Source organism: Phoenix dactylifera, chromosome 1 (assembly GCF_051530095.1).
Source record: "Phoenix dactylifera cultivar Ajwa chromosome 1, Ajwa_hap1_PhDact_Kaust_v1.1, whole genome shotgun sequence".
Classification (NCBI taxonomy): Eukaryota; Viridiplantae; Streptophyta; class Magnoliopsida; order Arecales; family Arecaceae; genus Phoenix; species Phoenix dactylifera.
The window spans coordinates 722,401-749,285 of record NC_143190.1 but is presented as its reverse complement, the minus strand read 5'-3'; the positions used below and the strand labels follow the sequence as shown (position 1 = coordinate 749,285).

At 38.4% G+C, this 26,885-nt stretch overlaps 1 protein-coding gene across 4 annotated transcripts; it reads left to right on the top strand.

The window, feature by feature from the left end:
* Positions 1 to 434: 434 nt before the first annotated feature.
* Positions 435 to 26,005, top strand: LOC103712130 (Major facilitator superfamily protein). Of its 4 annotated transcripts, XM_088715869.2 has the most exons (10): positions 7,642 to 7,754; positions 8,112 to 8,215; positions 14,212 to 14,474; positions 14,795 to 14,859; positions 14,949 to 15,111; positions 15,611 to 15,759; positions 15,846 to 16,097; positions 23,970 to 24,138; positions 24,220 to 24,312; positions 25,346 to 26,005. In XM_088715869.2, exons 2-10 carry the CDS (start codon positions 8,206 to 8,208, stop codon positions 25,637 to 25,639), a joined length of 1,458 nt encoding a protein of 485 aa, XP_088571995.2. In that variant the 5' UTR covers positions 7,642 to 7,754; positions 8,112 to 8,205; the 3' UTR covers positions 25,640 to 26,005. The 4 variants fall into 4 exon arrangements, with proteins under 4 accessions (XP_038970522.3, XP_008796775.5, XP_088571995.2 ...); XM_039114594.3 differs by lacking the exons at positions 7,642 to 7,754; positions 8,112 to 8,215 and adding an exon at positions 435 to 653; XM_008798553.6 differs by lacking the exon at positions 8,112 to 8,215 and having other exon boundaries at positions 7,346 to 7,754.
* Positions 26,006 to 26,885: the final 880 nt, after the last annotated feature.

Here is a 26,885-nt window from a genome sequence, read left to right as displayed (position 1 = left end):
AATAGATTTTGCAAAATTAGAGGAGAATTTGGCTTGCTTGATCCTTTTGCATAAGAGAAATTCTTAAGAAAATAGGCTTGTGGCTTAGGAGTTGACTCTTGAGCAATTGGAGCCGACTCATAAAAAGAGCTCTATGCTTTCTGTTCTAAAAGAGCTGGCTCCTAATAAGGAAGAGATGACTCCTACAAACAAATAAGCTCTGGAGGTTGAGTCAGGAGAAGTAGGGCTAACTTCTCGCTAGGAGGAGACATCTCTTGAAGATTGCTCAAGGAGCTGGAGCTACTCCTAAAGGCCAAGAGACGACTCCTACATCAGCACTCATGAAAGGAGCTAACTCTTGTATCATAGGAGACGTCTCTTGGACCTAGGGTATAAATAGTCATGAGCTAACCTTTCCTATTAATTCGACCTAAAACCCTAGGAGCCGCCACTCCAAGCCGACCTTCGTCTCTTCCTCTTCTCTCTAAGCCAAAGGATTTCCTTCCATATATACCTTAGAACACCTTGTCTCTTCAATGCTTGATCTTTGATGGCCCCAAAAGGTGTCAACTCCCCAGCAAAAAAGACTAGAAGCAGGGTTTGTAGCAAGTTCTCAACTAACGGAGATGCATTTGCTACATCACATGATCTCTCGAACATTCTTTTTGAAAGTGGTGAGTTTGATCAAGTTTTAGATAGAGATTTATTTGTTATGCATAATGTTGTGAATGGAAACCCTATTAACCTAACCCTCATCATGATGAACCATATGAGGGAGGTGATCAGTAAGACCAACACTGCCTTGCCAAATGGAATGGTTCTAATAGTGATTTTTAAGAAATTCAAAGTTGACCTAAAGGGTGAAGCATCAAAGGAGCTTCACCATGGGTTATAATAAGATAAATGAAGAAATTCAAAGTTGAGTTCTCTTTCTTCTTCGTCTTTGCCCCGATACCTACAATGAGAAGTCCGTATCCCAAATGAGTTATAATAACATAAATGGAGAATGGGTTAAAGTTAGACTATCGGGGGCAAAGTTGAAGAAGAGTGATAAGTGCTAAATAATGCATAAATTAATATCTTATTCATAGCACTTATCATTATTTTAATTCATATATTTTGTAAATTCAACTAAAAATTTGTGTTACCTTCATCATTGCATTTTAATTAGAAATAATTCAAGTTTGATTATTTTTATTGATCGAATCTAATCTATGCAGGTCGAGTCTAACTTATTTGGGATGATCACTGAACCTGAATCACATGCACCCCGTGAATCGGACCCTCTCAGATTTCCGATTCAGTCTAACTCATCTGTTTCTTTCACATCCAATCGAGTTCAACCTTTCGTTTATATTTCAACCTTCTTTCCTAAAACCTCCCACGTTGCACTATTTGAGCCCGTATCACATTCGTAGAATAGTCTTCATCTCGGTTGAAATCAGCCATTCAAGTCATTCCATCATCCATATCATCTTCATCTATGAATTAATTCCCCTGCTTTATATCTCGTGCATGTTCTCTCCTCCCGCATCTTTCTCATCTTACTTATCTTCCACGCGTCTTCAGCCATTCCCAATATTCCCTGTTCCACGTCCTCCCGTCCATGTCTGAAGAACAGAAGCTTCCATCCGCAAAGAACGAAGCCGTGTACCCCTTTGGAACAAGGAACACAACCACAGATCAAATCTTCCTTCACCTCACCAGCATCTACATCCCGTCCGCCCAAGCTTGATCTCATTCGTGATGACCATCCAGATCCATGACAGCATCCCGAGCTTCACGGATCAGAGCCTCCATCTTCACGGGATAAACTCAAATCCCATCCCCCAGCTCATCCCGCCTTCATCCCATCTAACAGAACCCAAGTCTGTATCGATCCAGCCATATCCTCCCTAATCATCCGCGATTCAAGGGATCAGCCCCCAGTTCCGTTCCCAACAACCATCAACATCCCCTGTTACGTGTAGCATCCCGTCTTCATCGCCAACCAAACTCCCAGCTCACGAATCATTTCTTCCCTTCATCCATATCAAAAAGAATCCCAGGAACTCAACTTCCCAGCCGTTCCGCTTCCCCTGTTTCATCATTATCCCATCTCCCCTTCCGGATTAACTCCCAGCTTCATCCCATTCAAATTCCTTCTCCGAAGCTTCTCCAGCTAGATTCCCTCCACGGATGAACATCTCCCAACGTCCAGCTTCATCTTCCCGAGATCCCAACTCCAAGCGCCCACATCTTCGGCAGTCCAAAGAACAAATCCAAACCTCTACGAACAGAGTACGACGGCAGCTTCATCCTCCCGATTCTTCCGGCACCTCATCTAAGCCGTGAACAGCACCCAGCATCTTCCGGATGAGCATTCCATCTTCTTCTGACTTCTTCTCATCCACAAATCCGAACCAAATGCATAACAGAGCACCCTTATCCCAAGGAACAGACCCGTATGTGATCTTCTCCCCTGTTTCACGCATGGCCAGCCGTTCCCAAGCTTCACGGAAACTTCATCTAAACTGCCAACCGAATCGAGCTCTCATTTCGTTGTGATCCATATTCATCCAAGTTCAGCCGTATCCACTGATCCCAAGCTTCAACTGCATCCTCCCCTGTTTCGGAAACAGAATCCTCTCCCCAAGCATCGAAGGAGCTCTCTTCCAAGATCTTCTTTATCCAAATCTCTTGTTCCCACCGAACTCAGGAACCGTTTGCATCCTCCCCTGCTGCAGCGGAACAGAGGACCGAATCTTCCCATCGTTAACTCCATCGATCACAAGCTTATCCCATGCAACCGTGGAACAGCAACATCGGCTTCTTCTGTGTGCTCTCCAAGTTCCAGAACAGCAAGTAGATTTTCTCCAAGGACCCGAATCAGATCTCCAACATTTTCGGATCACTTCACCGAGCTAATCCAACGGCTTCCTGTTCCAACGACTAGATCAGTTCAATCCATGCATCCTTATCTTTGAGGAGGAGAAAGAGATGGCTGCCTATATAAAGGAAGGATTTCTGATGAGAAAGGGCATTCCTCCTTCTTCCCCATCGAAGGATCAGCAAGCGGGGGCTTTGATTCCACAGTTCTTCTCACGGTGACTTCCCACGGGAAGAAGAGGAAACAGGGGAGGGAGTGAGCCGAATCCCATGAGAGAATAAAAAAAATGAGAGAAAGGAAAGAGAGAGAAGATTTCTTGGTTATTTTGGGAATAACTTCCCCTGAGAGTTAAGAAGGAGCCGTTCTCAAGGGAATCGCAAGAGGGAGAGATGGGAGCCCGCTGCTGTGCTGCTGCTGCCGTCTCCAACTCCATGCAGGGTTGATCTTCTCACTAGGGCCGGATGCAGCCCTAATAAAGGGCCAAGGGTTTTATATTTTGATTTCTATTCTTGGAGTTGTATAAACCTTATTTTGCTTCTAATGAATATTTTATTTCATCTCATATTTAATTTCTATGATTTTAAATATGACGTTTATACAATTGTTCTTCATGATCACTAGGTAAATATAAGATAGTCCATGCTTAAGGAAGATGCGATGTGCTGCCACCTTAGATTAGGGTAGACATTTCATGCTAACTAAAGATGGATTATGCCTAAATTACTTTTGTGAATTTCTATTGAAATGCTTATTAGGCTTGTAGCCAATTTGCATGTTTATCCAAGAATAAATTAAAATATAATTAATCCTTATTCTAATGTTAGTGGTGAATTCCATGCCCTAGGTTCTCCCAAACTGATATCATTTTAATTACATTTTTTTTAATTAAATTGCTTAGTTTAATAGTCTTCACAAATTCATCCTTTTAAATATTTTTATTTTTAAGAAAACAACTATACCCCAATCCCTGTGGATCGATACCCGTAATCACTATCCTACTAGACACGTGCTATTGCGTAGTCTTTAAAGTTGACTATCAAAGAGAAGAAGCCCCCATAGAAGGTCCTTCAGCTAAAGTGCTAAAATAGATTCATGAAGAAAGACATCCGCCGCTTCAAAATCTTTAACTTCGGTGCTGGAGCAATTTTATGAAGAAAGGACAAAGCTCGAAGGAAATTTTATAGTAGATGCTGAGGTCTTCGAGAGAATTTATGAAAGGGTCACTAGAGAAGGATCACCAATATCAGAAACTCCTATAATGTTTGAGAATTTCAACAGATTCATTAAGAGTTTTCTACCGGAGGTACTGAAAGAAGTGATAGACTAACTGTATGATGATGTGACTGAAAGAGTTCTAAATGATCCAAGGATGAGTGTAGCCACTCAGGAGGAGAGATTGTGTCGCACAACAATATCTTGGTGAAGATGATGAGTAATATCAGCTTCCAGTTTAGTGTAATCAACACAAAGGTGGACACTCTGCATTTAAAGGTGAGTACTTTAAAATCAGAGGTCACGGAACTCAAAGCAGCTGCCAAGAAGCTGGACAATGGAATGAAGATGAGAATTGATCATCTCAAGGAGCAAAATCAGAAGATTAGAGACACTCTCCTTGTATCCTCCAGTAAGGTAGCCTATTGTCTAAATTGAGTTGTAAACTAGCTGAACTAATCTACCCCTGTTGCACCTCAACCTCCTAGAGCTTCTATGTATGAATCTATGAATCTTAGACCTAGGGCCCCTTAGCAACGCTCCTCTAGACTATCCTATAGACCCTTATGACCCGCTATAAAGGATCCACTAAGGGTAAGGGGGACAGCAGTTCTAGTTCATATGAGAGATGAGGACCCAATCTTTAAATGTGAATGTCTCTGTTCTGCATGATCTTGTAAACTTTTTTTGTATAAATGAAAGTTCCTTCTCTATATTTCTCAGTATTTTGTTCCGGTAAGTGGCTTATATAATATTTTATCTAATATTTTGTCTCATCTTTTTGGTGTTGACAAAATGGGAGAGACCTTATTAGAGTATATGCATATGAAAAATATTAAAAGGGGGGAGAAACATCTTAAAAATATCAAAAAAAAGAGAAATGTTAAAAGGAGGGAGAATTATAAAATCTAAAGCTTTAAGAGGGAGACAAGACTTACTAGAGTATATGTATCACAAAATATGAAACTTTAAGTATGTGTACATATAAGAATCTAAAATCTAATACTTGAAACTGCTCTAATACTTGAAACTTTAAATGTTCTGATACATATAGACTTATGCTCTAAAATAATGATCTATACTTGATCAATGTTTTAATACTTAACAAAATGTTAATGCTCTCATTGACAAAGTTTTGTGCTTTGACAAAATTTTATGCTTTGATATATTTCATTACATGCTCTGACACACCCAAATAAAAGCTCTGATGCAATGAAATAGACTAACGCAGATTATATTTTCATTATATATGCTCAAGATTGTGTCATCATCAAAAAGAAAGAGACTGTTGCTCCCAAAGGATTTATTTTGAAGATAACAAAATACTTGAGAATTATTAACTTAGTTAAACCTATCTTAGGAGATGAAAGAGAAAAGTTACAAGTTATAACTGCGAGGAGCCATCTCCTAAAATGGAGGGCTTAATCCCTCTATAAAAAAGAGAAGCTTCACAGGGATAGGAGTTGTCTTTAATTTAGGAGGGGCCGTCTCCTAGATTTGAGAACTATATGAAGAAGATATGAGTCATCTTCTGGAACTAAGGTTGAGTAGATCAAGGAGGAGTCATCTTCATCGCTTCAAGAGTCATCCTCAGGGGATTAGAGCGAAATTGGATCACCCAAGAGTTGTCTCCAGCATGTCAAAAGTCATCTCCCGGCTGCAAAGAGTCACTAACTTGGTTAAACTTGACTTAGAAAAAGAAAGAGAAAAGTAACAACTTATAATTGTGAGGAGCCATCTTCTAGAATGGAGTTTCCTCTATAAGAAAGGGAAGCTTCACAGAACAAGAGTCGTCTCCAGTTTAAGAGGAGCTGTCTCCCGATCTAAGAATTGTATTGAAAAGAAATGAATCGTCTCCTAGAACTAAGGGTTGAGTAGATCAGTGAGGAGTCAACTTCGCTACTTCAGGAGTCATCTCCAGTGGACTAGGGTTGAACTGTATCATCCAAGAGTCATCACTAGCATGTTAGGAGTCATCTCCATGCTATAGGAGATGACTGCACCATAAAAAAGTCATCTCCAGAGTTCAAAAGATGATTAGTACATTCAAGGAGTCATCTCTATGGAAAGAGCAAACAGATTAGGAGTAGTTCCTAGTTTGAATAGCAGACCCACCATATTTTGAGAAGTCATCTCCAAAAGGTCAGAAGTCGACGCCGCAAAACTAAGCTTACTGCAACCGATTAGGAGTTATTTGAGTAATCAAGAAGTCATCTCATGCTTAGAGGAGCGGCTCTAGCAGAAGTCAAGAGCCATCTCTGGGTCACCAAGAGTCGTCTCTAGGTTGTCAGGAATCATCTTCATAGGTGTCGTCCCTAGTGATTTAAAAATTCAAACTCAAAAACTTTTGATAGTTAGGAGCTATCTCTTGTCTCTTCATTGGAAGGAGGCCTCCTTCCCTGTGAACTAAATGGTATAATAGCTATATATGGCCATTTGTACACCTCAACAAGGTTATTAATGAGCTGATAGAGGCCTCTAACGGCTACAAATAATGACACCAGGTCTCTAGTTTAAATATGAAGCTCTCTCGATTTTAATACAACATAAAACATACATGAAAAAAAAACACAAAGCACGAAAATACTTGAAAAGTTTAGACAACTTCAAGAGTACAAAATGTCAAGAAGAGAGACGAGCAATAACTGTGGATTTTCACTCTTCTTCAACAAAGAAACAATTATTGAGGGTTTTACTTGCTATAACTAACCTCTGAGAGGATTTTCGTGTTATAAAATTTTTAACTTGGTTGTAAGTTGCGAGACCCGAGAGCTAATGCCTGTGGAATTAGCTAGTATTGTTTAAGAGTTTTTTTGGTGGAAACTCTCATATAAAGGTTCAACCAAACTTGAAAAGTTAGCTGATTGTGTAATTTAAGAATTATATAGTGAAATTTTCAAGGAGAGTCTTAAAAAGTAGATGTAGGCGGCGAGTTGCTTTAAATCACTATAAAAAATTTTCGTGTATTCTCTTTGTGCTCTCTTCTCTTTATTTTTGGCCGCTGTTCTATTGGTTTATATTTTGTATTATTATTCATTGCTCTGCTCACTCTTTCACTGCATTTCACCTGCATAACACATAGGAGATTACCTCTTCTAAGTTATTTTTTTTTATAAAAGAATATCCAATTAATCCTTCCCCCTTCCTCACTTGGGGTGCTGCTTCGGCAACATGATGTATTTAATATTTTTATTTTTAGATTTTTTTTAATGATAGAATTATTTTTAGATTTTTTGTTTTTCTCGAGATTGTGATATTGCCCACCGGTAGGAGTAGGATCAATAACAAACGCCCTTTGCATGAACCCCAATAGGCGAATTCGTTATGGCCTCTTCCGCTTTATTAAATCCCGTGACATCGCTTCTTTTTCGTTCTTCCTCTTCACCCACCACTTCTTTCCCTCGTCCTCCTCCTTTCCCCTCGGCCGCCTCCGGGCCACCACGGCCCTTCCCCGCCGCCCGCCGCTGGATCCCCGCCTGCCGCGCCGGAGCCTCCAGGCGCAGCCCCGCCCGCACCCGCCGCAGAGGCCGACGCGGCGGGGCGGAGAGGGACGGCATGGCATCCTCCTCCACCTCCTCGCTGCCGCTCAGGCGGAAGGACAGCAGCGGGGAGGCCTACGATGAGGAGGCCGCTCTCGGGTCTCTGGATTCCGACGGCCACGAGATCGAGATGTCCTACTCCGATTACAGAACCGGTGAGTTTGAAGAATAATACAAGCTTGAATTGAAGCATACTGGGAGAGTTTAAGACAAGTTTGAAGAATAATGCAATTTCTCTCTCCTTATTGTGTTCTGAGCCACTCGCAATCTAGACAAGCTTCTTCCATAGATTTCTCTAGTATCAGAACTAAATTAATTCACACTCAAATCTGGATATTAGCTTTTCGCGCACAATAAAGAATAGGATTGTGAAATCTTTGTTGTAGTTAAGTTCAATCGATTGTCCATAAAAAAAGTTTTGTTTTTGTATTTAAGAGCAGTTCCAGAGGACCTGACAATCACCAAGTTCATTTTGATGAGTCTCAGAACAGGCATTTTAAGCTATGATGCAGGTATGGAGACGGTTTCGGGTTCTATGGATGCTGGAGCGGTAGAGGCTGGAGCTGCTGATGTGGATGGTCGGATACTTTGTAAGGTCTGGAGGCAATGCAAACAGGTAAAAGCATCATTGAATTTGATGATTGGAGTCGGAACGAGGGACATTATGATGGAATCATAGGCTAGGTCAAGCTGTAGCTGAGAGTCCAAATGTCAATCCAAGAGACTGGATAAATTGATCTCTCTGGGATGAATTTAAGATGCTCATAGAAGAATAAGACAAGAAAGGAAGTAGACATGTTCTTGGATATGATGGATAATAAACTTCATGAGTTAAGCATTGTATGGATGCCCAAATGTTGTGTATGGAATTGAAGGAGGTGGAGGAAGGGAAAAGTGGCAGAGATGATAAGAAGGCAATGGATTCCACCAGATACTAGCTATTGAGGATACTGGGAGTCTGGGAGCCATCTTGTTCTCTTCTCTCTTCCACTGCTATCCTTAGCTCAGCTGATTCTGATTAGTGTGAGAGATGTAACACTTGTCCAGTAGCTGGGCTGCCTTGCATCTCTTAAAACTGGACCCTAGTCACGCATGCTGATTTGGAGGAACAAATATGATGGATATATGCAGGAAAGCAGTAAACAAAACATGTTGATGTGTGGAATAAGAAATAGTGCAAAAGTCAATCAGCAAAGAGTGCAACATCAGACACTTGCGATTATGCATGAATTTACTTTAATCTTTAAGAAGGACATGGAAAACTTAAAAGCAAGAAGTGGAAATTCATTACTAGTAAAGGGTCATTTCAGCGTGTATTTAACAAGGGACGCTGAACACCTAAGGAAGGAGGAGCAACACACTAGAAAATGACCTTTCTAGGCTTGAAGGGATTAAGCTGACCCTATTTTCAAAGTGAGTAGATAGGTTCTGTTAAGTGATTGGAGGTCTACAGGACATAATATATGAACCAAAGAAGGTAAGCCAATGGGTGATTTGTTGTTCAGAAGAGACCAGTGAATGTTATGTTATAAAGATAAGATTGTATCGCTCGACAGATTAGTCTTCAATACTTGTAATACGAGTTCCTTTAGTCATATAGGACAGCAATAGGGGCCATTATGTGTTGATAATTTGACTCGTATGGTGCTTGTTGGGAATTAGCATACTATTGTGTTCCATCATTGGTATCAATTATCAAACATGAAAATTGACCTAAAAACCAGCATATTGAGGTTAGTAGTAGTAGAACTGTTAATGGGGCCTGATCTAGTTAAAAAGGGTCCAGAAGTATAATTCCAGAATCAGCACAACTGGAGAGGGCTCACCTTGACTCATGTTTGGTTGGGTGTGACCATGGCAACCAGCAAACATCCTATGCACTTGAAACAACAGTTAGTAAAGGGTTTTATTGACATTTGACAATAAGGCTAATTGAGGAAGTTGCTGACCCTAACTAGTTTGGGATTAAGGCTTAGTTGAGTAAGGCTGGTTGTGGAAGTTTTGGGATGGATTACAAGGTCTGTCATGAAAAAATTTAATGTGCCTAAGAGCTATTGTTTATTGTTGTTCGTAGTTTAAGATTATGTTTTTTTTTTTTTAAATTTTTGGAGCCCTTTGAAGATATGTAAAGAGAACCCCCTCTCCAATACACCATCTTGCTTCCAAAAACGAGAATTGTGGAATTTGGCCTTTTTTTCTTTTTCCCAATTTACCACCACTAGGCTTTGGCAATAGCATGATCTTTTATTGTTACTATTCAGTGCAGTGGTGTAATCTTTCACAACCAATTGACTGAAGTAGCACAAAACATGGAGTCTGATTTAGTTCAGGAAGAGGCCATATAATGATATAATCTTCAAATAGAGGAGGCATGATGCTAATTAACACTGTACTTGTTATGAAATATCTGACCCAAGTACCTAACTAAACTTCTGTATGCTTGTTTTGATGGAGAGACACTTGCAGAAAGCACAATAATATATGCTGGAAGAAAAAATGATCAAAATTTCCTTGAAATAATTTTTTGTTGTTCATTACTATTTGCAGTTACATTGGTAGTCCAAGGAGGTACACTGTGAAAAACTTGTTCCATAGATTTAAAAAAAATGCATTCAACTACTTATGCATGATCTGACTATATCTTGTCCTTGATAATTGTAACAAAGTAACCAGTTAGCAACACATCAAGCAGAGGCCAAATAGAAGCCCAATTAACTTCCATGTTGGACATGATTGATGTCCAAATGGCTTATGCATCATTCTCCCCTAGTTGTATTATATATTCCTCAAGTTTATAAGATTCCAGGCTTGCATTTGATCAGTATCATCTTTAATGGAAGTTGGTTTTAGTGGTCTCTATTGCATCATTGCTTTCAAGACTTGGGAACTTGATTCTTAATGACTCTTGCCAATATTTGCATTTCTTTTGCAATTAGAAACTATCATCATTTAAGTGTGTCTTTCATAATTTTGTGATTGATATGATGCTAAGTCATGGTTATTTTTTTATTTACTTCAAGGATTCGTGTAGCATTTCTTGCATATCTTTGTTTGAAGTAGTAATTTTAATGGAACATTGGGATGGAAAATTCTGTTTTACTCATGTCATGACTATAAATCTAAATGGTGACTTTCCATTCCCTTATTTTTGATATACTCATCTGGAATGATACTTGTTCAAGACAACTTCATTACCTTCTGCACGTGACCAACTTTGCTTCTCACTTGGACGTAAGATTGTAAATGTTGCTTCTTGCCATCGGTTGTGAAGATGAAAAGGGCACTATATGTCATGTTTGTAAATTGTATATACTTTTAAAATGTGTTTCTCATTCTTTGACTACCATGTTCCCACAGTAATTTCTGTTTTCAGCAACATGCACTTTGGTGTAGTTCGTGCAGAAATTGTGGAAGATACTGCCACTCAAGTAATGGTGATTATCTTGATTGAGGCAGTTCATACTTCATACTCCATTTGTAACAACCCATAGTTTGAAAAGCAGATCTCAATTGGGGTTGTAGACAACTTCATTTTGTTGCAATCTACTATTTTAGGGTTCCCATGCTTCTATTTGGGACAATCATTAATTCAATTACCTTTCTTCATACTATCTGGCTTCTTTCTTGTGAAGCGGTTCAAAGTTTCTCATGTTCTCTCTAATCATAAATTATCTTGCTACTAATTTTTTCATCCACCATCGATGTCTTGCAATTAACTCCATTGAGGAAAGGATCTTTGATAATCACTGATCATTTGATAGCTGAAGATGGAGAACCTTGCAATACAGAATTTCTACAATGATCCAAAAGTAGGGCAAAAATTGGAGCAGTTTGTTTTTGGTCTATCTGTTAAATCTCTAATTCCTTGCTGTTATAATGCACTTGGTGACCCTTCCACCAAATTCAATTCATGACAAGATTTGCATTACCGATCTGTATTGGTGCATACTGACCATACCATATAATACTAGTATTGAATCAGTATGTGATACGGAGGGCAAACCAACACTTGGTACGTTGGACCGGTCTCTATTCTAGGTGTACCAACACTGTAGTAAGAAGGTACCAGTATAGGGTTCAGTACTGAGACGGCGTATCTTGATCTATGACTTGAATCTTGTGACTGTAACATAATTTTTTTGGGTTGACTTTATTGTCAAAGTGGGTTCATTTTTTGGATGCTTTTATTAGCATGTTATATAGTTCAAGCTAGTATGCCATATTGGCCCAAACCGGGTGGCACGGGGTGTACCGTACCAGTTTGGTACCGGTAACCGGTATGGGTAGCATACCGATACTTGGTATACCAAAAAAATTTTGTACCATATTGTACCGACACTGTGCTAATGTGGCACCGGTACGGAGTTCAGTACCGAGACGACGAGCTTTGGTTCAAGCAAAATGATCTATTCTCATATTGATTTTCCTGATGCCATGTTTGGTTGTTTCAAATGGAGCAATGTTTTTGCCATTCCCAAGATATCCTTTTCCAGGAGACATCATAAACAACTAACTCTGGGCCTATGTTTGGATCACAAGTCTAGGTTATTTGGATGAATGAAGCAAACCTTCTAGCATATTCAATTTTGCATAAATATATTCTATAATTATCATAATAATAAAATGTATTATAATTAGTATTTTTATGTATGTTATTTATATGTCATTACATTAAAAAGTACAATAATATTATAGTTATCATATTGTTAATGTATTATTATATTATAATATATTTATAAAAATATATCATATAATATTTCTATACTCATAATTATAGATAAATATAATTATAAACTACATGCATAAATATTATTATGACAATTATCATGGGTTAATTTATGAATGTTATACAATATTTCTTAAATAATAACATATAATATGTTATAGTATTACTCATATATGATAAATAATATGATATATAGTTAATATTATATTAATTATCCTATTATAATAATTATAACATATTTCTATTTTGCATAAATATTATATGGTGACTAGATTACATTCTAGTAATAGCTTAATATATTGTTATACTATAACATATAATCTATAATATCAAAATGCCTAGTGCAATAGAATATTGTAATACTTTAATAGTACTAATATAAATAATTATGATATTTGATGATAACTATTAGTATCTAATATATCAACATTATATAATGTTCATATTGACACAACACGAATGTGTAATATTATTAATATGTGGTAAATAATATAAAATAAATAATTATTATATTATAAAATTATGATAATTGAGTACTATATTTTTTTGTACAAGCATACTATAATAGTATTATCAGTATCAATAAGAGAATAATTATTATCATGGTCAGGTAAAATTAAAATAAAATTATTATATTAGGATTATCATAATATGTTTTATTAATATTTTATTTTCAAGATAAATCTTATTATATATTTTTAATCACATATAGTTCATAGAATTATATGTTATTATCAGTGTCAGAATCATTTTATGAGATAAAATATATAATTATAATAATTAATTAATATTTAATGTATTAATATTCTAAAATACTAATGTTTACAATCGTAATATTATATATTTTTTTAAAATATTGTGATAATATTTTTTTTTAATCGTACATGCTTTCTATTATAAATATATGTTACTTTGACAAGTATTCAAGACTAAGGAAAATAATTGCGGGTACAATTTTACCCTTTTTATGAGAGTTTGATACCACTAAGAATAGGCACTTCTAGGCAAGCAGCAGTAAGACAGGTTGATGATTGATCAAAGAGTGAAAAGTGATTCTAGTATTCTGGGTTGACCTGCCTAGGAAGATTTTGAAGTCATCTTTTACTATCTTAAGTTGCTTAGCCAACTGTGTTATCTTTGCAAATGTCACAATGGTGAGCAACTTGAAAGTTCACCTGTACTCAGGCAAGTCAATGTTTATCAAGGTTCACTTGATGGGAATAGATTGTGATCTTGGCCTTTTTTTCCTTCGTCAAACTGAGAGAAAAGTATTTTGTTCTGCTGACCTTGTCCAGATATGTATTATTAGCAAAATGATCGGCTATTTATCAAGTGACTTCAGGCAAGCTAGGCATGTAATGCCCTAGCTCCTGAGGTGACTGGAGTTGAGATCCAATAGTTTTCTTGGAAAAGTCACCTTACGCAAACCACATTTTAGTGCTTTACACCTAATTTTCATTCAGTTATGGTAAGTGATTTTTATGACAAGATTGCCATGATCAGTTATCTTGCTGTGGTTTAGGCAATCACGGTTTACAGTTTGTGTTTCAAACTTGCAATAATGTGCTCCATGCTTGATAAATTGTCTGGGGATGTTAGATATCAGTCTCAGAGATAATGTTATTATGATTACCTTATAAGCAGGCTCCAGACATCTCTTTCTCTCCTTTTATCTCTCTCTCTCCCTCCCACTCTCTCTTGTCTCAACATTTGTTGTATGCTCTCTCTTTCCCTCTCTCCAATCTCAGCAAATGTTGTATGGTTGTTGACTAATTTTGGAACTTCCATGAAGGTTTGATTAGGAAAGAGGTATTGGCTTGTTTTGTAGCTTTATTGAAGGCTTTACATCTTTGTGGTTTTTTCTATAATCAAGATGCTTGGTGCAGGTGGTTCAACATCAAGGAATTATCAGAGTTCTTCTAAAGGAGATGCATCAAGTAGAGATTTTGAGGGTGAGACATACCCATCCAATACAAATGTTCCACAGATGAGGAAGTCTAAGATTGGCACTTTAAAGTGTTTTGGAGTGGAGATGTCCCCCGGCAACTTTGCAGTTGCTATTGTATATTTTGTGCAAGGAGTTTTGGGACTGTCAAGGCTTGCTGTAAACTTTTATCTGAAAGATGATCTCCATCTTGATCCAGCTGAGGTACACCATTTTTGTTTTCTTGATGTCATATTTATTTGCAATAAGCCAGAATTCAATAAGATGTTTCTTTTCTGGTTGCTATGGTGTTTTACTCTTTTTCTTTTTATTTTTAACTTTTGGAGCAGTTCATGTTCCAGTTGCTTTTTTCTTTCAAAGATTCTTTTTTTTTTTTTTTTTGGAAAACTGGTGTGGCGTTAGTCTTGCTAAAAAATAATTCTTAAAAAATTAACTTTTTTTGGCAAGTAACTTAGGAAAACCTATAAATTCTGAGGTATGATTCTTCAAATGGAGGTTGATGTATTGTTTCTCTTTTGGTTTAGACAGCAATTATATCTGGTGTCTCTTCCTTGCCATGGTTGATCAAGCCTCTTTATGGTTTTATCAGGTTCATATAAACTTTTATATCCATCTTTTCCTAGAATATCTGAATCATTTCTCTGCGTGTGGTTGTCTAAATATTTCTCCTGATGGCAGTGACTCCATCCCACTTTTTGGCTATCGAAGAAGGTCATATCTTATTTTGTCTGGGCTTCTTGGAGCATTTTCGTGGTGCTTGATGGCCTCTTTTGTTGACAGCAAATATGGTGTAGCACTCTGTATTCTTCTCGGATCTCTTTCGGTTGCCTTTTCAGATGTTGTAAGTATGATTATTTATTTAAATTGTTGAATGTTATTTATTATATTTATTTCATATTCTTTTGAATGAATACCTCCTTGTTCTGAACCATCAGTTTTTTTTCATGGTTTCATGTGATTGTCTATGTAGCGTCTTCATGTGATCATTTGTAATAATTAGCTCACGAACCAACATGCTTGTGCTTATTGAAGTCTGAGTTTATAACAGTTCACTCAAATGCTAACCTTTTCAGTTACTAGTCATGATTTTTTTGCTACTAATGTTAACTTCTGAGTTGTGACATTATTACTATTGCCCGATCAGTGCCACAAATTTTTTATTATCATTCTTGAATTTTAACATGTGCTTCAATTAGTTGTGCTGCAATGATATTTCTACCTGTGCTAGAAGTTTTCTATAGTTAGTCATCAGAACCCTGCATGTCTGATGCATTTGTTTCATCTCTTTGGTATTACACATAATTACGATATTTGGAAAAACTGGACATATGTTTTTGCAGGTTGTAGATTCTATGGTTGTTGAAAGGGCACGTGGTGAATCACAGAGCACATCAGGATCTCTTCAATCTTTATGTTGGGGATCTTCAGCCGTTGGGGGGATTGTGAGTGCTTACTTTAGTGGTTCTTTAGTTGATGCCTACGGTGTAAGGTTTGTAACAAGACTGAGGTTATTATGCCATAGCTTCTTAACCAAGGTACATTATAACTTGTCATCATCTTTTCTTTGAATTGCAGATTTGTTTTTGGTGTTACGGCCTTTCTTCCTCTGATGACATCAGCAGTTGCTGTTCTTGTAAAGGAACAGCGCGTGCCTTCTTCCTGGGGACATAATCCTTTAATTTCTGGTTCAAACTTCATTGAAAATTCTAAGCAAAATATTATGCAGTTGTTGGCTGCTGTCAGGCAGCGAGATATCCTTCTGCCTACCTTATTCATATTCCTGTGGCAAGCAACACCACAGTCCGACTCCGCCATGTTCTTCTTTACGTATGCTTCCTACCCAGCCCTTACTTTTTTTAATTGCAGAGAACTCAATAATTATATGCTCCCAACATTATGATGGCAGAATAAAACATATTACTTAATGAGATTTGTTTGAGTAATGCCACCTGAAATTTTGCCTCACTAATAATCATAAACTCTGGTTGAAATTGTACTCGTATTAAAAAATTGTCAGTTCAGTGTTTTGTGGGTTGACATTATCTTTCTTGTGTTTTAATCTAAAAAAAATAAAATTTCAAAACTTGTACACATGTTCCGCCAAAATGTCTCGACATGCTTTCTTGTGCTTACATATTTTTGATATACTAGCAATTGGGCACGTGCAATGCATGCTTGAGGGGGGAGAGAAGAGAGAGCAAGGGATGGAGTCCTATCCATTTGGTTTTTTATTGAAACAGGTCCAATCTAATAGGGAAAGGTGGAGAGAGCTTATGTGGTAGTTAACAGTGAGCAAGTTAGTGGGGGTAATTAATGCATTTTTGAGATAATTAGGAGGATATTCTCAGCATAAAAATGACAGATGAAATTAAAAATGAACATGCCTTGATTTCACTAGTCATTTTTATATACATTATAGATTACGGCCCAGAAGTTGTTTTTTCTTGTGAAATTTCCAAGGAACCTCTACAGAATTGATAATGTGCAATTCATAGAATGATCAGTCACAGTACTTAAACAGTTGATACTATAAGCATGGCATCAAACAAATCCTCCCCCCATCTCAAAAGGTCTTCTCAATTTTAATCTTGGTGGAATTATAGCTAATTCCTACTTATGTTGCATCATATTGAAAAGGTGCAATGTCTGATAATCTTTGAGTGCATGCACTATGTTTATGAGGCATAAAACCAGACATTTAAACTTAGAAGATGTGATGATCAAGATAATACACTAGGGCTGCATTTGGATGCTGAATAGTGGGTAAAATTATTTAACCATTGGCATTCACTCCCTTATCAGACAACCATGAGTAAGAATTATTTTCTGTTTGGTTGACATTGTAAGGGTTGGTAGGATAAGTTGTGGAAAAAAGTGAAAGAGTAAAGAGAGAGAGAGACAAGAGAGAATGCCAGAGGTCAACTTTATTTTACCCTCCCCAGTGATATAAACTTAACCCGGTTCGGCTGCTTTTTGGCATGTTGACTGATTAACTTGAACATGCCATTTTGGGCTCTTGTTTGGCTGGTTAAACTGCTAACAGATGTAACCATCACATAAGCAGCATCCAAATAGTGCCTATGAGTGTTTGTATATATAATCCCAATCTACATGATTCCTATATAGATTATGTAATTATTGAAGGAATACATGAGTATGTCAGCATAATAGACTGTATGCCTTTCTAGGAGAAGTTGTAGTACATATTAATGATTATGTGTTTCCTAAAGCAATGTGTATCCTCAAGTCACAGAACAAGCAAGAAGGCTTGCAGTTTAAAAGTGAGCCTCAAAGAACAAATCAGAAAATGATGCAAGGATTAAAGAATTTCCCTAGGAGTAGGTTTCTGGTATCCTTACAAAATTGGGGATATAATGGAACCTGATTTGAGTCGTAGATGAAAGCCATAAACATAAGTGTCTCTTAAGTCTTAGTGGTGAAGCCTATTTTAGTGTAGGTGTGTATATATCATAGGCTCAGTAGATGGAGAGTGAGATGAACAATGTGATTTTTGTAAGAATCAAGCTTGGAGCTATTGTCTCAAAAAACTCACACAAATTTACAGAAAAAAGATTTCCTGCAATTGTAGCATACTTGTGGAAATTCAGTACCTTATACTCATGATTTTCCAAGTCTCATTTGCACTGGTGATAATCTGGTTCTGATTGAGATACTTGGTACTTGGAAAGCAAAATGTAATAGAAACCAATGCTTTTAAATATTACAGTCAGTAGACAGCTGGCTAGGTAGCTGCCTAGCACCTATTCCCCAAGGTCAGGGCAACCCAAAACTAAAAAGGTTCAAAATACTAATAAGAAAAGAGGCAACTGAGAGAAAAAATTATAATTCAACAAATGAAGTATAATATATCACTTTTTTGGAGATTGGATGTAGTTATTAATTCATGATCTGGCATGTGCAGAAAATAAGTCATACTAGGATAGTGGGAAGCATAAACTTGGCAGCATCCAATAGTAATTCATAAGTTGTTCTAATCATCCATACTCAAACATGATGCAAAATGCCAAAGTGGGTATCTAGGTGCCCCCGCCTAGGTGAGCTGTCAAGGTGGCTGTTTTTAAAAACCAATTTAAAAGGTGGGCAGAATATTGGAAATACTCTTAATATCATGGTATGCTGAACCGGCCCATACCGGCTGGTTCAGCCCGTACCAGACCGGTTCGGTCCTTAACCGGTCCGGTCCGATCCTTGACTGGTCCGGTTCGCACCGATATGCGAGTGCGGGGCAGCGCGCCTGCGCGCAGTTCCCAGCGTGCAGGCGCGGTTCCCTACGCTGGGCAGCGTGCCTGCGTGGGTGCTGGGTAGAGCGCCCACATGGGCCTGAGTGGGGAACCGTGCCCGGGCGCGGTTCCCCGCACAGCGCGCGCCTACGTGGCATTTAATGTGGCAGGCACGCGTGGGCCCGTGCTACGCGCTTTGTAGAATTTTTTCTGCGAGCGCGCTGCCGATTTGGTACCGGTCCCACCGGTGCGAACTGGAATCGTACCGATGCAAACCAGAACCGTACCAGTCCGGTAGGCAACCGGTACCGGTACGACATACCTTGCTTAATACTCTTCAAATAGTGCTGATAGAGAGACAAAATCTTGGTTATGATTGACGATAGTTCCTTAGCTCACTAATTTGCTTGTACAAAGTAAAGTGTTTGACCCTGCTAAACCTACCAGACTTTGCATATAGCTAGCTTCTAGCCTTATTCAAGCAATCCATTAAAATCAAATAAAGTGCTAATCACATTAAAATTAGAAACTTTTGAGGCAAATTTAGAATTAAGAAGAATGCTTCCTACTATTAACTTGAATCTGATTTTATTTGCCAAACCAACAAGTAGTCTAGGTCTTGATCTTGCTTGTGTGAGGATTATAAATTTTTTGAGAAAGGAGAAAAAAACCAAAATAAAAAGGAAAGAAAGCATGGTAGGGAATAAGATGGAGTTCTAGAAGATGGAGAGGAAAATGACGAGTAGGAGGTATCAAATCATGGTGAACCAATGAGTGGAGGTTATTGTGAGAAGATAGTTGTAAAATAGCGTATGGGCTTTCGAGTTTATATTTGCTCCAACATGATTCCATGTGAAGCATTCCGCCTACATCTCCATTAAACATCATCAATTTTATTAAACAGTAAACTGGTAGAATGTGCTTAGGATGGGAATTCTAGTGGTCCATTGAATTGAAGGGTGCATTAGTTTGATCTTTAAGATAGAAAAATTGTTGGTACAATTACAAGTGGACAGTTGACAAACGTATGGAGATAAGTCATATTTGAATTAGTGCAATGTAATAACAGATGCAACATGATGCAAAACCCTATGACTAAGGACAGCATTTTAAAGTGTGGTGCATAAGACTGCATATGAGGCCACATATCCAGATGCGGTCCCTTGATTGCATGCTGCATAAATAGGTTGAAAAGGCAGTACACTTAGCACTATGTGGCCATTTATGTAGCTAAATTAACATTTTATTTCTTTCTTCAGTTGATTGTCATAAACAGAAAGTACATAGGCAATCTTGTTAGCATAAACTTTGTCATGCTTGGGCGCTCCAATTTTGTATGCAAGGCTTGTGTGTGAATCCATTAGCTCCATTTGGCTGATGGATCGCCTGCTCTTGCTAACCCTTGGTTGAAAATAGAAAGCGAACAATATCCTTTGATGCCCTTAAATTGCAGGAAGCGATCATCTATTGCCATGAAAGTGCTTTTAATGCTTCTTGCATCCATTTCATCTATCTTTAGGCCTTAGAATTAGAAGTGGGTCTTAAGTTCCTGATTTCATTTTACTAGCATTTCCTCCGCCTTAGATAAGATATGCAATGATGGAGTCCAGATTCTCTTCTTTTCATAAACTACTTACATGGACTTCAATTTGGTTGACGTTTCTTTTTTTTTTTTTTTTTTTTTTTGGTACAACGGTAGTTCATGTTAGCTTGGCATAAACACTACCCTCAACATCAAAAGAAAGAAGGTGACATAAAAAAAAAGAAACAAAATCTAGCTCAGTCCATAGAACCTTCTCTGAATGGTGAGCAGCAAAGAAGGCGACCCAGTTTGCAGCCTTGTTCGTTTTCCAAAACACATGGGCAACCTGGAATGAGCAGCATCCCGCTACCAACCTCAAGATGTCCTTGAGTATAGGGTGGTCGTCTCTCTGGCGCTCGACATCCCGAATCCACTCAATCACCGTAGTAGAGTCTTCCTCCAGGATGAAACAGTCCGCCTCTAGGATCCTCCTCGCATTGGTGACCTCCCATGCAGCCCTGAGCTCAGCTCCAATAGCTGTCATGTCATAAGTGTGTCGCCCGCTTGCCGCGACTAGTCTGTAATTGTGATTCCGGATCACAAATTCAGTCCCTCCTCTGTCTCCTTCTACCAAGGCGCTATCGTCAAAGTTTACTTTAAAGTGGCCAGAGGGTGGGGGTTCCCAAGAGACGAAGGTCACTCGGGGCACTGTGGCAGCGAAGTGGAAACCCTAGATGTCCCTAGCCAACCCTGGAGGTGATGCCCGGGTAGTGGTGATGATCTCAGTCGCCTGACGAATGGCCCTGTCCACCATGGCCCTCAAAAAGGTCCTCCTATCCTCAAAGATGCGGGCATTCCGGTCCAGCCAGATGTGGTACGCCATATAAACACATGTGATGCCTCTCTCCATGGTGCCGGTGAGCTTGCCAGTTGCCTCAAGTGGTCCAGAAGATCCTCCGCTTACTCCACATCCCGTGGTAAGGAAAAGGGCGCTCGCTGCCAGGCCTGCACAGCTTGAGGACATCCAAGCAGCGCATGGCTGATAGTCTCCTCTAGGTCCGTGCACTCCTCTCACATCGGGAAAACCCTGACTCCCCTACTAGCCAATATATTTCGGATCGGTAGACACTCCTAAGCCACCTTTCATATAAACAGAGCCACTCGGGAGTACACTCGCATCCTCCAAATCCACCTACCCTCAATCTGTTAGGTAGCCTCTCTGCCCATCAGCGCCTGTAGGTCTCCAGTGCTCACCCTCGCCCTCCCCGTCGAAGCCCACAACAGCCTATCTCTCGACTCCTCTCCTGGAATCGGAATGGTCAGTATTCTCTCAACCAACTGCTCTCCAAATACCTCCCGAACAGCGCCTCGTTCCACCTACGCCCTTCTGGACTAATCAAATCACTGACTCTACACCCAGACAGTCTCGCCGAGTCCACCATCGTCGGTCATCCAGGTATCTCGAAGAACATCGATCGACCGCCCATCACCAATCGCCCATCTGATCACTGGCATGACCACATGAGCGCAGGTACAAATCTCCTTCCAGATGGAGCTGTGGCTCCCATTCGAAAATCGCCCACTGCCGAACATATACCATACTTGCCCCTCAGGAAGGCACTCCATAAATTGTCTGGCTCTAGAATATTCCTTATGGCATGCCTCGCTACTAGGATCTCCCATTGTGCCAATAGCGAGTGCATCCCTAGTCCTTTTGCCTTGATCGGCTGGCATATCACCTCCTACGCCATCAGATGCAAACCATCTCTACCCTGTCGCCTACCCCAGATGAAATTCCGAAGCAGCTGCTCCATGGCTCTCAACACCGCCACTGGCACAATAGTATTCGACGGCAAGTATATCGACATAGAACTGAGAACTGAACGCACCAGTGTCACTCTGCCCATCATAGAAAGAGTCTCCACCTGCCAACCCTCCAATCTTTGTCTGACCCTCTGTTCAATGTCAAAATAGTCACTACGTCGTAGGCGGCGCTCGGCGATCGAAACCCCTAAATACTTCAGTGTGCCCTCCTGCTCGCCTGATAGTCAACTTTAAAGACCACGCAATAGCACGTATCTGGTAGGATAGTGATTACGGGTATCGATCCACAGAGATTGGGGTACAGTTGTTTTTCTTTAAAAATATTTGAAAAAGAGAATTTGTAAAGACTATTAAACTAAGCAATTTAATAAGAAATGTAATTAAAATGATATCAGTTTGAGGGAACCTAGGGCAAGGAATTCACCACTAACATCGGAACAATGGTTATTTGTATTTTAATTACATTTCTTCTTCTTTAAAAAGGCCAGTGAGAGTACCAGGAAAAAAGTACACATGAAAGAAAGAGTGGGTATACCATTTTTTACCTCATACCAAAAGGATGTGACTCAACATTGTAAGCCATCAAATGCTGAAGAGGATTATTCTGAGGGCAGAATGGATATTTTGAAAAGTTTGTAAAGCTATTTTTCCGCCTAACCTGATTTAAGCTATTCTACCCTGTAATGTGGAGTAGTTTATTCCAGGACAGATGGTTAGGAGTAAGTTAACCCATTTGCACTGGGTTAACTTCTTCCGCAACCGAACACAGCCATAGAGTCCAATTTTATTGGGGGAGATTTTAAAATTGTTAAGAAAGTGTATCAAGTTAAAAAATAATATATCATTTGCAAAGCACAGTTTGCTATGCTTGTGGAAGATAAGCATTAGATGTATTTTGAATGAGAAACATTTAGAGTTTTTTGGGCTAGAAATTAATTAGTTTTCCAGCTGATTGGGCTATGTGGAGAGATGTGTTGATAGATGAATTTTGAATCCAGACCATTTGTGGTACGTTTTCTTATTAAACATTTTTATTATATGAATGTCCTTGGTTATATTTGATTTGATTCATTGAGATATGGGGTGGAAAGTTTATTTTGTGTTTTGGGAAAGAGAGAGGACACATGCATAAAAATTTATATTCTTGAAGATGTATCATTGACATGTGAGGAACTAAATGACATGGCATCAAGGGTAATTTGGAAACAGAACCTGTCAGACAAAATATTCTTAGAAATTAGAACAATCCTAGATCCAAAATCCGTTCTTTTTAATGTACCATTGAAATAATGTTGTTCAACTATCTTAGCTTTTCTGTCTTTTTAAATGATCTCCTTATTGTCCTTCAAATTGCAATATTTTATTTAAGAATTTGGACTCGGTGCACACTTGAATCTAGGAGGCCTTTTCACTTCCTGTCAGAATTCTGTCCAGCTTGGCAATCACTGTTTTTTAAAAATGTATTTTAACAATTTCATGCTAGTTGATAGCTATGTGATATAAATCTAAAGTTCTGCTTGCTACAATTTCCACAACAAGCTGGATATCCATCAGAAACCTGTCTTAACTTCCTTTTCTTGGCAAATTATCTCCTTTCCAAGTCTCAAATTTCTATGATGAACATGGATATCTCCATACTGATGCTTGCATTAAGAGAATTTGCTAATAAACAATGAGCTTGAGATGGAAATTTCACAGGCTTTTAGCTTGGTAAACACCATGTTTTGTGATCAGTGTCATACTTTGCTTCAAGCCTGTGACGTGGCCTAAGGGCATTATTAGATGCTTAATGATCTTTTAGGGTAATTTGTGTCAGTTGAGATTACATTTGGTAGCTCCAATCAACAGGCAGATTTTCATTTTTTTTTAATCTAAAATCTAGTTTAAATATCCACTTTTCTTTATTAATTTTGTTCACTTAGAAAAATAATACTACTTTTTAGCTAGTTATCTGTTTGTTACAGTTGAGCAATGTTATCTTGCTTTGTCTCTGTCCATTTTCTTTGCCATGCTTGTATTAATTTGTTGTCATCCTACCGCCTAGATATTATCTTTTCAATATGTATTCTTCTACAAGCATTTTAAAAATATTTCTATCTATTTGAGTTTCAGCACAAACAAACTTGGATTCAGTCCAGAATTTCTAGGGCGCGTCAAACTTGTGACTAGTGTGGCATCTTTAGTGGGTGTTGCCCTATATAATGCATTTCTAAAGAATGTTCCCTTGAGAAAAATTTTTCTCCTGACGACTATCATAGGTTCAACCCTTGGGATGACCCAGGTGAGAAATTGTAATTTTTGACATGAAAGACCAAGAAGTTCGGATATCTATTACAAATTTTATGTGGATCTATTGTTTTAGGTATTTCTTGTCACTGGACTAAATCGAGAGTTCGGCATAAGCGATGAATGGTTTTCTATTGGGGACTCACTGATTATAACAGTCCTCAGTCAGGTGACTATATTTTACTTAAACTATAAATCTTTGTATGCGGATAAGTATTGATCCAGTGTATATGTATAATTTCTGAGACACCAGTTGTTTATTTTGTCATCAGAGGAAAACAGTATTAAACTTACGCTAGATTTGAATTTTGCTTTCACCTTTTAACTCGCACCAAAATAATTAAGTTTCATAAGAAAGATAGCTTCCACAAATATAATTTGTGCCAAAGCTCTAAAAGCCTAGCAGAAGCTTAAACTTGGTGCACCGAGGCAAAAAAGTCATATGTGCTGGTTTCTTGTGGTTTGTGATACTTCTTACTCTCATTCAAATTGTATGCCGCAAATTAAGGGGTCATAGGTGCAGTATAATATTCTTAAGTTGCAGATGTAACCCAGCACACCTTGCTATATGTTGGCTTCACTGCTTTTTACTGGCAATATGAAACTATACATAAATATATATAAATCATATATGTGAATTTTAGCTTTTGAACTGTTCTCTATAATTTTATGATTAAATACTTTGAACATGTTTCATTGGTTACCAAAATATGTAGGTTGGAAGTTTTAAGATGCTTTGTCAAAGGATCTAATCATCACATATATGTCATGGCTCAATAAGACTGAATGGTTTGTGTAGAGAATGCAGTAATCATTTATGGAATAAGTTAAATCTGTATAATTCAAGCACAAGTCAAACACATACTGCCAGGTTGACGTTCAAAAGATCTTAATATATGACATGAGACAACTGGAGCTGTTCTTGAAAAGTGGAGGAACTTAGGAAAAAGCTTATATAAGTTTGTAAAAAGTCAGTGCTTGTATGATGAAATGACATGAATTTTCTAGGGAAAGCAAATGGACATGCCTTCCATCTGTCTGCTGACATTGTAGCTCCAGATAATGCATTAGTTGATGATAGAACTTTTGATCTGGTCTTTATTTATGCTTTTTCTAGTTATCATTTTCGCTAACTTTTCAACTACTAGCAGTGTTTCATAGTGCCGCATCATGATGATCAAGAAATCTGAACCATTTTGCAGGCTTCGTTCATGCCTGTTTTGGTATTAGCTGCAAAATTATGTCCATCTGGCATGGAAGCCACTTTGTTTGCTACCCTGATGTCGATTTCAAATGGAGGCAGCGTTGCTGGTGGCCTTTTGGGTGCTGGCCTCACTCAACTTCTTGGGGTCACCAAAGACAGCTTTGGCAACCTAGCACTCTTGATCGTTATATGCAATCTCAGCTCCTTGCTGCCTCTGCCTCTCCTTGGCCTACTTCCAGAGGAAAATCCAGATGCCAAGAATGCAGATATTGGACAGACAAAAATGAACTGAAGCTGTTTTTGTTGCCTATGTTTTAAATCATTCAAGTTTGGTATGAATGCCTGCCATTTCAATTACCACGCTGTGGTTAAATTTCTTGGAGCTGATCATCGATTTGAAAGATCACACCTCATTTTAGTTTTTGGTTTAGACCAATGGCAGTTCAATCGGTGGCTACATCGGTGATCAGGTTCATGCAGCTGCTAACTCATGTATCATAATGATGCTTGCTGGATAGTTTCAGAAAGGCTGCGGCAAAATAGGCAGAGTCTGATTAAGCGATTTATGTGTAGAAAATAAAAATTGACCTCATTTTGTAGCAGTTTGACTTTACTTGGACAAAAAGAAATGACAAATTTGCATTTTTGGAGGCCTTCGTAATTCTCAGATACTCTGCAGAAATTACATTTGATGTTAGGGATTTAGAGCATTCGCATTTTATATTCGTTGATTCACTACACAGTAGTATATTTAGTGAAAAAGGGGAAAGTTGTGGTCATATTATAAGAAATTTTATGTTTCTCTACTTAAAGGTTAATTGGCTGAAGTACATGAGGTGATCAGAATTTTTTTTATTTTTTTTAAAGAAAAAATATGGAATAAACCAATTTCATTGGGATTATGAAATTACAGATAGGAAAATGACAGAGCAAAAATACAATTAGGAACACAACAGCATGAACTCAGTCTGTCTAAACAGTTTGCGAGGAACATGTGATGCCCAAAAATTCCCACATCTTGATATGTCTTCAATCAGCAAAACCTCTGTTTTGAGCTTCAAATCTAAAAATTCCTGGATTTCTTCCTTTCCAGATACAACACTACACAGCAGCAAAGTCTCCCAATTTTTAATTCTCTTCTTTCTCCAACAAAACTAAAATGACCCAATCTAACCACGCCAAATCTTAGCACCCAAAAGTTCCTGCATCTTTACTTTTTTTGCTAGGACAGATGAATCACAAATGTCTAGAATCAGTGCATTCAAAAGAGTCAGCATACAAAATGTCTTGGAACGGACCATCCACAGCATCTCACACCTTGCCAGAGTGGTCGACTATGAAGGAGGCAACCTAGTCCGTAGCTCTATTTGCCTCATGGTACATATAGCTCGTCCAGAGGTTGGTGTATTCCCTAGCAGAGATGTCCAGAAGAAGAGGGTGTCTATGTGCCACTAGGGTCTATCCCCAGATCTGATTAATGGCAGTGGTCGAGTTGTCCTCTAGGTGGATGAGGTCCACACATAGATAAGATCCCCCCT